The sequence below is a fragment of the Stigmatopora argus genome, chromosome 5 (assembly GCF_051989625.1).
Source record: "Stigmatopora argus isolate UIUO_Sarg chromosome 5, RoL_Sarg_1.0, whole genome shotgun sequence".
In the NCBI taxonomy this organism is placed as follows: Eukaryota; Metazoa; Chordata; class Actinopteri; order Syngnathiformes; family Syngnathidae; genus Stigmatopora; species Stigmatopora argus.
Genome location: NC_135391.1, coordinates 20,521,421 through 20,533,931, shown reverse-complemented (window position 1 = coordinate 20,533,931; position 12,511 = coordinate 20,521,421). Strand labels below are relative to the sequence as shown.

Sequence of the window (12,511 nt, the reverse complement as noted above, 5' to 3'; positions counted from 1 at the left end):
CTGTTTCTTTAGAGTTAGTTAAGTAGTAAGCCCATCAGTCATTGTGTTTTTGTGTTATGTGGCCTCTTTCAGGTCTGTTTGTGGACTGGCGCTGGCTAGCACTGTGCGCAGCCGTGCCGCCAACGCTGCTGGTAGCCTCCATGTGCTTCATGCCAGAGACCCCGCGCTTCTTGCTTTCACAGGGCAAACAGCGTGAAGCTGAAGAGGCGTTGCGCTTTCTGCGGGGGCCTCATGCAGCTGTGGCGTGGGAGTGCACCCGCATACAGGATGCTTGCAGCCAACAGGCAGGTTGGTCGTCTAATAGAGGACCCAGGCACTCGCACTTGCTAGTACTAATGCACATGACACACCTACAGTGGTACCTCGAGATACGAGTGCGCCGAGATACGAGTAAAATTTCGGGCAAATATTGATCTTGAGATACGAGACAAATTTTGATATACGAGCATACAGCGGACGCGAGAGGCTGCTCATAAGAACATCATGGGCACTGTCTCTCTCCCCGCAACTCCCTCGTGTAATGTCTCTGGTCGCAACTCCCTCGTGTAATGTCTTTACGAGCACTGAGGGGAGCGTTGCATTTTTTCAGTGTTTTTTTTCTTCTTCCCGTTAGTCATTGCGAATGGCGAGGCGATCGCTAATACGAGAGTTATATATACAGACGCTCCCCTACTTACGAACATTCAACTTACGAACAACGGTACATGCGAACATGTCTGCAAATTGCGTTTAAGTCAAAAAATGTTCGTAAGTCCAATTTAGTATTTTTTTCCGAGTAGTACTTCTTTCCGCCGCTAATACCGACGCCTGGCGCTGTGAGGGCTCAGCTCACCCAGCAGCTACCTTCTTCGTTGCAATGCGGAAGTGCGTGAACGTATCTCCAGTGGGCAAAGAACCTTTGTCATTTGTATCATTAAATATCTCGTGCATCCATTATTGAATATGGTTGGTAAAAAGCGAAATGGTTCTATTGAGGGAGTTGCAAGGAAGATGCAAGCCATTTCATTTGAAACGAGTGGCAATAATAACGAAGCTTGATGCGGGTGAGAGTGGTGAGCGTTTCACGGGCATACAACAGAAAGATCGAGCAGCAGGACCCAAATATTGAACGTTGCACAAAGTTTGCAAATCAATTGAATGATGCCATACAGTGCTACCGCATCATTTATGATGAAAAAAAGAAGAAAACTGTCCAATCGTCGTTAGATCGCTTCTTTCGACCAGTTTCTAGTAAATATCTCTCTCTAATGTATGTATACAGTACTGTATGTATTCTCTCCATTTTATTAAATGTTTTTTTCAGTACAAACCAATGTGTGTTACTTATACAAGCCTTAAACATACAAATGCACTTATATAAACCTTCAATATACTTATATAGGCCTTAAACATAAATTATAAAACAAAATATAGCACTGAATCAACTTACAAACAAATTCAACTTATGAACAATCGCTCGGAACCTAACTCGTTCGTAAGTAGGGGAGCGTCTGTATTACTTCTCGTTGGCAAGTGGTCGTGCGTTATCCTATTGCGAGGACAATAACAAATGTTTTTCCAATCCAATATCCTGTTTTTGGTGTTTTTTCAGAGGGTTGAACGTTTGAGTTACGAGAAAATCGACATACGAGCTCAGTCCCGGAATGAATTAAGCTTGTATCTCGAGGTACCACTGTATATATACGTATAAACACACAATTGTATACACGTCCATGCATGATGTACTTACAAAGCCAAACATTCCATTAACACATGCACATACATTCTCCCAAACACTTTAATGTAGACATGAACTAATACATACAGAATAATTACTCGCATATGCAGAAATAATGATAGGAAAAAATAACCACACGCATTCCCTAAAACACAGCACTATATACACACCTTGTTTCTCACACACGTGAATCCGCACACACTCACTCCTACCATCTTACGTACTCACGAACAAATTCTGACATAGATCCACACACTATTATACACACACTTGCTTACCCAATAACATGCATACAGGTACATTAAATACGCCATTTTAAAAATTCCCTTATAAAATGGTATCTCTACTTGTAATTAGTTCCAGAAAGCGTTACGTAACCTTGATTCTTTGTAAGTAGAATCATAATTTTACATTGAATTAGCATGAATTTTTACAGGATATTTAAAACTACCGCTTTGTTGTGGTTTACGGAAGTTCACTGACTTATACTGTGATTTCTGAGACTTCTCTTAACAAACGAAGGCGTGGTACGTTTAGCGGACGGTCCCTTTAAATCAGGGGTCGGGAACCTTTTTGACGGAGTGAGCCATAACAAAATTCATATTTTCAAATATTCCTTTAGAGCCATACTCAAAATTTAAAAGTAAAAATACACTAAAATGTTTGCTATTTGTAGTAATGTCACCACAAACGTTCTCTGAGATCTTTTGGTAACATTGTCGCGCAGTTGCTAATCAATGATAATCAATGGGAGTATGCATACAGAATAATTTAATTGAAAAAAAGTTTCAAGCCGCACTTCAGGTAGTGTTGGCGCCACAATGCTTGTAATGCTCCTACTGATGCATTCAGGACTGAGCTCTCTCAATAGCGGAGCCATTTGAACCTATCAAAAGAGCCACATATGGCTCCCGAGCCATAGGTTACCTACCCCTGCTTTAAATGTTCACTCATCACGTGAACTAAATGCCACACTTGAAAAGCAAATGCTCAGAACAAAATGTAAGAAGCGTTGACCCATTGTACATGAGTAATTTCCAGGACACTGTGGTCATCCCCTCTCCGTGGTGATAATGGATCAGTAATAACCTACGGTTTACCAAGCCAACTTAGCCTGTCAGGCTGACAAGAAAACAAGTACAGTCATCCCTCGAATATCGCGACTTCACTACATCACAGATTTTTTTCTGGGGGATTTTGTTGTTGTTGTAAATTCACAAAAATGTGAACGTCCATGCTGAAACTCGCAAGCAGAAGCCACTCCCCTGTCCTCCGCTTGCTACTAGAACTCAGCACTAAAATAAAAAAAAATTCTTTAGATAGGAGTGACCCTACTTTGCGGTTTTTCGTTTATCGCGGCCATGTATGGTCTATATTAACCGCGATAATCCAGGGAATACTGTACCTACAACAGGAATGAGTTAAATTAACAGGCTGTGAAGTATTGCTTCTCTAGTGTTACCAAACACGAAACTAAGTCAATCTGGTGGACGTCCGGGCCGTCCACAAGGAAGTGGGGGTCTGGCTAGTCCGGCGGTCGTCCGGGCCATCCCATGAGGAAGCAGCGGTCTGGCGGTCGTCCGGGCCGTTCCATAAGGAAGTGGCGGTTTGGCGGTCGTCCGGGCCGTCCCACGAAGAAGCGGCGGTCGTCCGGCCCGGCCCACGAGCAAGCAGTTGGGGACCTCACCCTAATGGGAATGTTGCAGGTCGCCTTGCTTTGAACAGTCTCCTGAACAGTCTCTGCAGGAGCTGCGGCCATGTCGCAGGTTGCCTCGCTATGAATGGTCTATGGAGGAGAGATGGCAATGTTGCAGGTCGCCTTACCCTGCATCCGTGTCCTCCACGTCGCCGGCGTCTGCCTCTATGATGTCCTGGTCTCCGCCTTCCTACCTGCGGTCGTGGCCTCTGCCGTCAAGGCCACCGTCACTGCCATCCTGGCCGCAGTCCTGACCTCTACCGTCTTGGCCGCAGTCCTGACCTCTACCGTCTTGGCCGCAGTCCTGACCTCTACCGTCTTGGCCGCAGTCCTGACCTCTACCGTCTTGGCCGCAGTCCTGACCTCTACAGTCTTGGCCGCAGTCCTGACCTCTACCGTCTTGGCCGCAGTCCTGACCTCTACCGTCCTGGCCTCTGACGTCATGGCCATAGTCACTGCCATCATGGCTGTTATGGCCACCATCACTGCCATAATGCCCGCAGCCCTGGCCTCCACCGTCATGTCCTCGGCCGTCCTGGGCGCTGTCCTGGTCTCCGCCATCATGGCCATCACTGGCATCCATCTCACTGGCCTCGCTGTCGCCTACCCGCCAGAACGCTGGCGACATAGGAGCTGAATCGACCGGGGCTTGGTGAGACGACGGCGTGGGCGTTGTTGAGCGAGGAGCAGGAGTCAGCGCTGGCGAGCAATGAGCGGGCACTGACACTGACAAGCGAAGAGCGGACACTGGTGCTGGTGAGCGAGGAGCAGGCATCGGCGCTGGTAAGCAAGGAGCAGGCACCGGTGCTGGCGAGCAAGGAGCAGGCACCGGTGCTGGCGAGCAAGGAGCAGGCACCGCCTCTGGTGAACGTGGAGAAGGCACCGGTGATGGTGACCGTGGAGCAGAAATTGGTGCTGTCGAATGGAGTGCCAGCTCAGCAGCTCGGTCATCGATAACTCTTCTTCCCTCACCATGGTGCTCGCCTCCTCCTCCGGCCAAACGACACGTTCTGGCTAGTGGCCTGGCTGCCATCCTCCTCAGAGTCCCGAGAAGGCTCACCCCACCGTTTACCCATTATAAAAGTATGTAAATAAAATCACTTCTTGGGGGTCAACAGCTGGGAGTCCAAGTCGGCAGGACGGCCTGAGGAAGCTCTACGCCGCCGTCTCCGCCTGGCGCCATGAGCAGGGGGCGGGAAAAACCTTGCAGGGGTTTACCCCCAGGTTTCCTCTTGTGAAACAATACGGGGCCAGGAAGTTATATTCTTCCTTGGCAGAGGCAGATGCTTTTGCAGCTGCTCCCTTACCTCCCAGAATAAAAGTGCCTGGAAAAAGAGGGCTTTTGGTTGGACAGTTGAGCTCAAACACTACTGGTGGCCGCAACCACATATTGGGTTGGCACTGTTGTCCATCTGGAGCATACAGTCTTCAAGCCGGGCTGGAGCCGTGCTCGGGGCCAGAGCTGGCTCTAGAGTCTGCCTACAGCGCGCTAACCTCAGTTCCAGCATCAGAAGACGCAACTTCCTTCTGGAGAATGGGAGGCCAGTGAGGTGTTGAGAAAGCTAAATTAAAACAAAAAATAAATAACTGTTACAGGAAGTGTATTTCTGTTTGAGATTAGATTTTTAGATTTTTAGATCATTTTATTTCATCCTCTTTTCGGGAAATTTCCTTGGTTGCATGCAGTAGCAAGACAGAAGCAAGCACAGACACAGAAGACATTGTAGCTCTACACACAGCACTGAGCCACCTGGAGCACCATGGAAACTATGTGACGATGCTTTTCATTGACTATATCTCAGCCTTCAACACTATATTACCAGACATTCTGGCTGAAAAACTCTCCCACCTTGGACTATCCTCTTCCATCTCCTTCTGGATTAAGAACTTCCTAACCAACCGTCCACAAACTGTTAGACTTGGTCCCCACCTCTCTTCCTCCATTACACTGGCTCCCCCCAAGGCTGTGTACTGAGTCCTCTTCTGTACTCCCTGTACACATAGGACTGTACACCGACCCACCAGTCTAACTCCATCATCAAATTTGCCGATGACACCACTGTGCTCGGACGCATCTCAGGAGGGGATGAGTCGGCCTACAGAGATGAGGTCAGCAAACTGTCTTCGTGGTGCTCGGTGAACAGTCTCACACTGAACACCACGAAGACTAAAGAAATAATCCTGGGCTTTCGCAAACACGGCACAGATCTGGCCCGACTCCTCATAAATGGAGTATGCGTAGACAGGGTCCAGTCCTTCAAATTCCTGGGGGTCCACGTCACGGACAAGCTCTCCTGGTCGACCAACACCACGGCAGTGGTGAAGAAGGCCCAAAAACGACTCAATTTCCTGAGGGTACTCTGGAGGAACAACTTGGCCACACTAAGCTTACAGTGTGGTACGCTGGAAGCACGGCAGCAGACAGAAAAGCCATGCAGAGAGTGATCAACACCGCCCAGAAGATCATCGGCTGCTCTCTGCTCTCACTGGATGACATCGCCAGCCCTCGCTACCTCAGCAGAGCCGGGAACATTGTTAGGGACCGATACCACCCTGGTCACAACCTGTTCCAGCTGCTGCTCTCTGGCAGATGCTACAGGTCTCACAAAGCACGGACAAATAGACTTAGGGACTGTTTTTTTCCCACAGCCATCAGGACTCTGAACTTGCGTTAGCACGACACACAATCCCTTCTGTCCAATAACTTCGGGATGTGCAATAACAATGTGCAATGTCTTAGATTGTGCAATATTTTAGAATTTACCTTGCCAGGATGTGACATTTTAGATTTTATATTACTTATTTTTTATTTTTTTTACTGGGAAAATGCACTTTGTGGCGTAGCACCACCAATGTCGTTATACGCAGCTGTGTATGATGACAATAAAGCTTTTGATTTTGATTTGTAGACGTAGGTCAAAAACTGGAGCCAAGCACAGGAAGTCCACAAGGTGGGGACCTTCTACAGACTGAGACTGAGTTTAAATATGCAGAATCACTCTTTCAAGCTGATCCGCAGAGTCCCTCAGTAGTCTGGAGGTGATCATCTTCCTTGCCTTGATCCTCCAAAGCTGTCCTATCACCTGATCAGCAGCAGCGGAAAGGGGGGCTTCAAAGTTTACATTTTGGTATTTGTTTTTTTGTATCTTAGAAAAAAGCTTTCCCATCTAGGCTTTTTGTACCTTGAATAATTTGTATGTTGAAGCACGTGTGTAAAGCTACCACTACCAATTTAATTTTGGCAATAGAGATACCATTGTCCCCTGATCAGTCATCACCTTATTGTGGTGGTGGGGTTTGTGTGTCCCAGTGATACTTGGAGCTATGTTGTCTGGGGCCTTGTGCCCCTGGTAGGGTCACCTAAGGCAAACTGCTCTGAGGGACCAGACAAATTTGAGCATGCAGTTTGATGATCGACTTTGTGGTCACGTGATCGGATCTGTGGCCGCATGTCTGGGACAATCGGGTAAAGAGAGTTAGCTCCGATGGTGGGGACAGATGCCCGTGCAGCCCGGGGGACCCAAACGTTTTATGAGGGTATGCTGGAATGCCTGGTGGAGTGCCCTGTCAGAAGGAGTTTCTATTTCTCCCCTCCGACAGAGTTTCTCTAATTTCTGGGAACAGGCGGGGGACATTGAGCGTTCCTCGCTTCTATTGCTGGGGCAGCAGGCCGGAGCTGCGGCTGCAAGGTGGTCGGTGCCTGTCATCGCGGCAATCCCAGAACTCGCTGGCGGACACTGTCGGTAAGAGATGCCGTCAGGCTGAAAAAGGAGTCCTATCGGACCCTTTTGGCCCATGGGACTGCCTCCGCGGTAAAGACCAGGGCATGGGAGGAGTTCAGTGAGGCCATGAAGAACGACTTCCAGGTGGCTTCAAGGAAATTTTGGTCCACCATACGACGTCTCAGGAGGGGGAAGCAGTGCACCATCAACACAGTTTATAGTGGGGATGGAGCGCTGCCGACCTTGACTCAGGATGTTGGTGGGCCGAATACTATGTAGACCTCAATTCCACCGACACGCCTTCCCATGAGGAAGCAGAGCCAGGGACTCTGGGGCAGGCTCTTATCTCTGGGGTTGAAAAAACGTGACACATCCACAACACACCCCCACACACAAACATTAACCGTATAAATTTTAAACTCCTCGTTTTGAATTACGTTATACACCTCTGTTAATGCTATCGGTTTTGCTACTTGTGCATTGTAATGAAGCAGTAATGGTTCTGCTTTTAAAATATTAGTAGCGGTCAATATATTATATCCAGTTTGAGCTTTGCCCATACCATTAATTCTTCGATGACACGTCGACATAAAGAATAATTTCAGAAGTGCTAATGTTGACTATAAACTAGCACTTGTTCAATGCCTTGAAAGGTCTGTTCAATCTTGGGCGTCTATTGCAAAATAGGACTAATGTCCAAATTTTCCTCACACATTATTTTAGAAATGGGAGCCACATTCCCAAAGTAATTTAGAACACATTCACCACAACAGTTTGTCCAACCCAAAAGCGACATACCGTAATTACTCGAATATAACGCGCACTCGAAAATAACACGCAGGTAATTTTGGGCCAAAAAAATCTGGAAAAACGCAGTACTCGAATATAGTGCGCACCTAAAATTTCCCGCTGACGAAAATCAGAAATCTTACCTTTTTTTCTTCGTTTCACGATTGTTTTGTTCAAAACCGGATAGAGAAATCTTCAGGTACGAGCGTGTCGAGTGTCGTGCAGTTGATGGAGTTATGCGTTTGAATTTTAGGGCAATAGATGATACACAGAGTGGACAAACATCATGTAGACATGTTATGTTGCAATACCTTTTAGACTTCCTTGAACATTGACTACATTTCAATTGACAATACCATGTTTTAATTCAAATATCTATTGTCATTCTCAAACAAGAAAAGGAACATACAAATTGAATAAATAAATGATTTGAAGATATGCACAATGGAAAAGACTATCACATGTAACAAGGGAATGTACTGCTCCCCGCTGGACATATTTCTAAATACAAGTACGTACTACACTACAATGTAGTATTCTACTTTCCAGCTTATTAATGCAGGATTGTGATGTTTGTGAGGCTTGACGATCTTTAATATGCGTGTATTTTGAATTCAAAGTTGGAAATTGCACAATGTCCTTGCGTCAAAGTGAGTTTGACAATGCTTTTTTCGATCGAAAATTTGTAATTTATTTTAGTTATTGATTATAACACGCACCCCCAACTATTGGAATTAATTATATAGCAAAAATATGCGTGTTATATTCGAGTAATTACGGTAATTTGTTTCTTAGTTAGAGGTTTTGGAGCTTAGAAAAATGTCAATTTCCCGTTCTCTAAGATTGTCCTTGTCAATCATTACATTTGTACTCTAACATTGTTAGACGTTGTTCAAGGCTATTATCATTAGCTGCTTTACTGTCGGATTTACCCATTTTTGTGTAAATATATATCACCCATAGTGACAAAATCGATTTTATATTGGATCAGGGCAGCAATTTCCTCATCCTATTGTTTTCCTTAGGTTATCAAAACACATGCAACACAATCATACACTCAGCGTTTAAGTACTAGTACAGGACAATGAAACCCTCTTATCAGTTTTATAGACTCACTGTCTGTACACCTAGTGACTAGTATTCCCTGGATTTTTGTTACCGTCCCATAGACGCGGACTTACACATTCAGGATACCACTCACGAATGGACATTCATATGAACGGTTTACTCAACAGAGATGTCTTCCACTCTTTCGGATCAGTCGTTAACCTCCGGTACCCAGGTGCGGAGCCGAAGTCCAGCTGTTACAAATGTCTGAAAATGCCGTGGCAACGTTATTCCTGGATGTTGACTCAGGCTCTGGATTCCTTCGCTATATTGCCTCCCAGCTCAGTAGGACCAAATAAATGTCAAGTTCGCCATTAGACATTCCCAAATTCACACAAAACAAGACGAAGAGACAGTCTTCAGGATTTTTTACTTGCAAGGAGAACAGCCGCTGAGGAAGCTTCCCAACTCTGTTCTGACCTTACACATCTTTGAAGTTGTTTTATTACCTGATTACATGGATGTCTCGGCTCTAAGGGGTGGGTGGAAACACAAGTGAAATGTCAATAGTCAAAAGTCAAAACAGATGAGGACCCAAGGGTCAGGAAGCCCTGTGCAGTGTCTGTGGTGGACGAAGGTACAGTTCCCAGACCAAATTCCCAGCATTGCAAGACGTTCTGGGTCCTCTTTGTTTAGTCTTGCAGGAGTAAAGCTTATTAGCAAAGCCAAACTTCAGGAAACATTGGGGAGTGTCTATGGTGGAGGGAGATGTCACAGGTGCAGCTTCCAAGGAGTTCTGGCTCCTCTTTGTTTAGACCAGTGGTTCTTAACCTTGTTGGAGTTACCGGACTCTACCAGTTTCATATGCGGATTCACCGAACCCCACTTTAGTGTAAAATAAAATATGATTTTTTTTTTCAAATTCAAGATATGTACAATAGAAATTCTTCGCAGCACTGATTGGCCAAGCAATGTCACGTGATCATCTTCAGCCAGTGATGGTAAGCGGGGCATGTTATCGTGTATAGACATGATATGTCGATCTGTCTTGACCTCCGCGGCAGAGGCTCCACCGAACCGCTGAGACCGACTCCCCGGACCCCTAGGCTTCGATCGAACCCAGGTTAAGAACCACTGGTTTAGACTAACCAAGGTTATCAGGAGCAAAACTTTTACTTACTTGCAAGCAAATATGATGCTAATAATGATAAGCAAAGCCAGATTAATAATAAGTTCAAGCTTATTCTTTGATGTTTGATTTTTCTTAACTTGAATTTCTTTTGTATCTTGGAACAAAATTTTCCCGTTGACACTTTTCGAAAGCAAAATATTTCACAAGTAGAGATATTCGTAAATAGAGCTAACTGTATATACATTCTTGGGTTATTGCAGAAAATGTATACCACATCTAAGAACAAGAACATCTTACCGCTTTTTTGACATTTTTTCATTTGACATGGGATGCATCCAAGATGGCGTCGCGCACTGACGCAGCGGCTCTATGCTCTCCAGTTCGGTGTCGTTCGTTATCCTACAGTCGCCAGGATTTAATCACTATCGGCAAATTACAAGTCCGTAACTATCACTTATTTTGGTCTTTTGCCGAGTAAACGCAGCTTATGGAGAAGCACCACCAATTTCGTCATATGCAGTTTCTGGGTGTGATGACAAGTAGGCTTTTTGTTGTTGATGATGACGACAGGGCCTATGTCCGATTATTATTATACAGTGGTACCTCGAGATACGAGCTTAATCCGTTCCGTGACTGAGCTCGTATGACAAGTTACTCGTAACTCGAGGTAAAGTTTCCCATTGAAATGAATGGGAAACAAATTAATTCGTTCCAACTCTCTGAAAAAAACACCAGAAACAGGATATTGGATTGAAAAAAAAGTTTTATTTCTTATAATTCGCCATATATTGACAAAGTAATAAATAACGAGTGGTTTAATAGAAATAAAGTGTTTAATCTAACTAAAATTGGGCAGATTTCGCCGAGGGGAGAGGGGCACAAAAGGGGCGGGGGGCTTCGTTTTTTTTCTTCAACACAACGCACTCGTAAACGGAACAAACACTCCACCCTCACGTTCGCTATCGATGGGCTGTTTGCTGTCGTACTATTCCCTTCAAAATATTCCGAAAATGATGCACACAAATGTCCTCACAATCGAATAACGCACGACCACTTGCCAACGAGCAGCAGTCTTTTATCAGCGATCGCGCCGCTGCTCATGTTGTTGTTGTTGTTGGGCCACCTCAGGCGCTTGAGGATTACCCTCAGCAGCGCTAGAGCTGTCACTGGAACGCGGATTAGTTCATCCAGGGGGTAGCCGGAGGTGTGGGGCAGTGCGAATATCTCCGGCTGGATGAAAAACGTAGGGCGCCACGTTCCTGGGTGGCAGCTCTGGGTGGTTTTGTTGGATTCGCATGGGAGCTTCGGGGGCGCTGGCTAGCGGCTCCTTTTAGCTTGTAGCATCTGTGTTCGCATCCCCTCGAACGGCGCCTAGTGCCATTGCCTGTCGGCGTTGTGCGCACGAGTATACTTCATTACCCAGAAAGCCCTCTTTTCACCGCGCATGCGCGTTGTGCGTTTCCTGGTCTGAATAGCTCATCCGGTGCTCGTAAATATTGTTATACACGAAAGATATGCCAAAAAAAATGCCATGGCAACCTGGCTTGCTCGCATCACGAAACTTTGACCGCATCACGGGCGAATTATTCGATCGAAATTTCCCCCGTAAGACGAGCATTCCGTATGACGAACGGTCGTATGACGAGGTACCACTGTATTATTATTATTATTTAGTGGCTTATTTTATGTTTATCTTTACCCTGATTGTGTTTTTTATGTTGTAGCTATAACATATATGTAGACCCACCTATAAATATTACCCCTTATTGGTGAATACTCACCGTTTTGAAAACTTTATATCTACCAAGTCTCATGAACCCACCCACCAATTTTGAAGTTCTCTAGAACGAGTTAGTTAAAATGTTGACGCTGGTAATGGCCAAAATGGGCCAAAAATTGCGGGTGGCAGGGACTTTTTTGTGCAGCTTGGGGCAATGTTTCGACTCACCAAATTCCATAGCTCAAGGTTGAAAAAAAGGGACTAAGATGTGATTTTGAAATTTCTAGAGAGTTTTTGTACGATTTTCTCGAAAACACCACCATTTCTAAATTTTCACCAAGATCTATTCATCCGGCATGATTGGTCAACATTTGAGAATGTTAAGTGTACTCCATAAAAGCGATTTAGTTTGCTATGAATGATTATTTTATCTTTAGAAGAATAGAGCCCATCGCACTGAAGGGTGCTCAGCTATGTTCCCTCTAATTTTTTGTTTGTCTGGGCAGAAAGACAACCTCCCTGAGCACACTGAGTACCAGTGTGAGCAACATCATCATTGCTCGCTATGGGCACACACCAGTATCACCTGCCATAAGCAGATGCATGTCTACTACACAAATGATTTAGTAATAATAAAATGCAATGATTAATATCTATGAATGGGCAGCCCGGCGGATGAGTGGTTCGC

The 12,511-nt window shown here is 45.4% G+C and overlaps 1 protein-coding gene across 5 annotated transcripts in view; it reads left to right on the top strand.

The window, feature by feature from the left end:
* The window catches only part of hira (histone cell cycle regulator a), a 141,192-nt gene that overhangs the window by 27,856 nt on the left and 100,825 nt on the right, over positions 1 to 12,511 (top strand). For all 5 annotated transcript variants that reach the window (XM_077600087.1, XM_077600088.1, XM_077600086.1 and 2 more), the window contains one exon: positions 73 to 284. In XM_077600087.1, the coding sequence (XP_077456213.1) occupies positions 73 to 284 (212 nt within the window). The remainder of the gene's footprint in view (positions 1 to 72; positions 285 to 12,511) is intronic.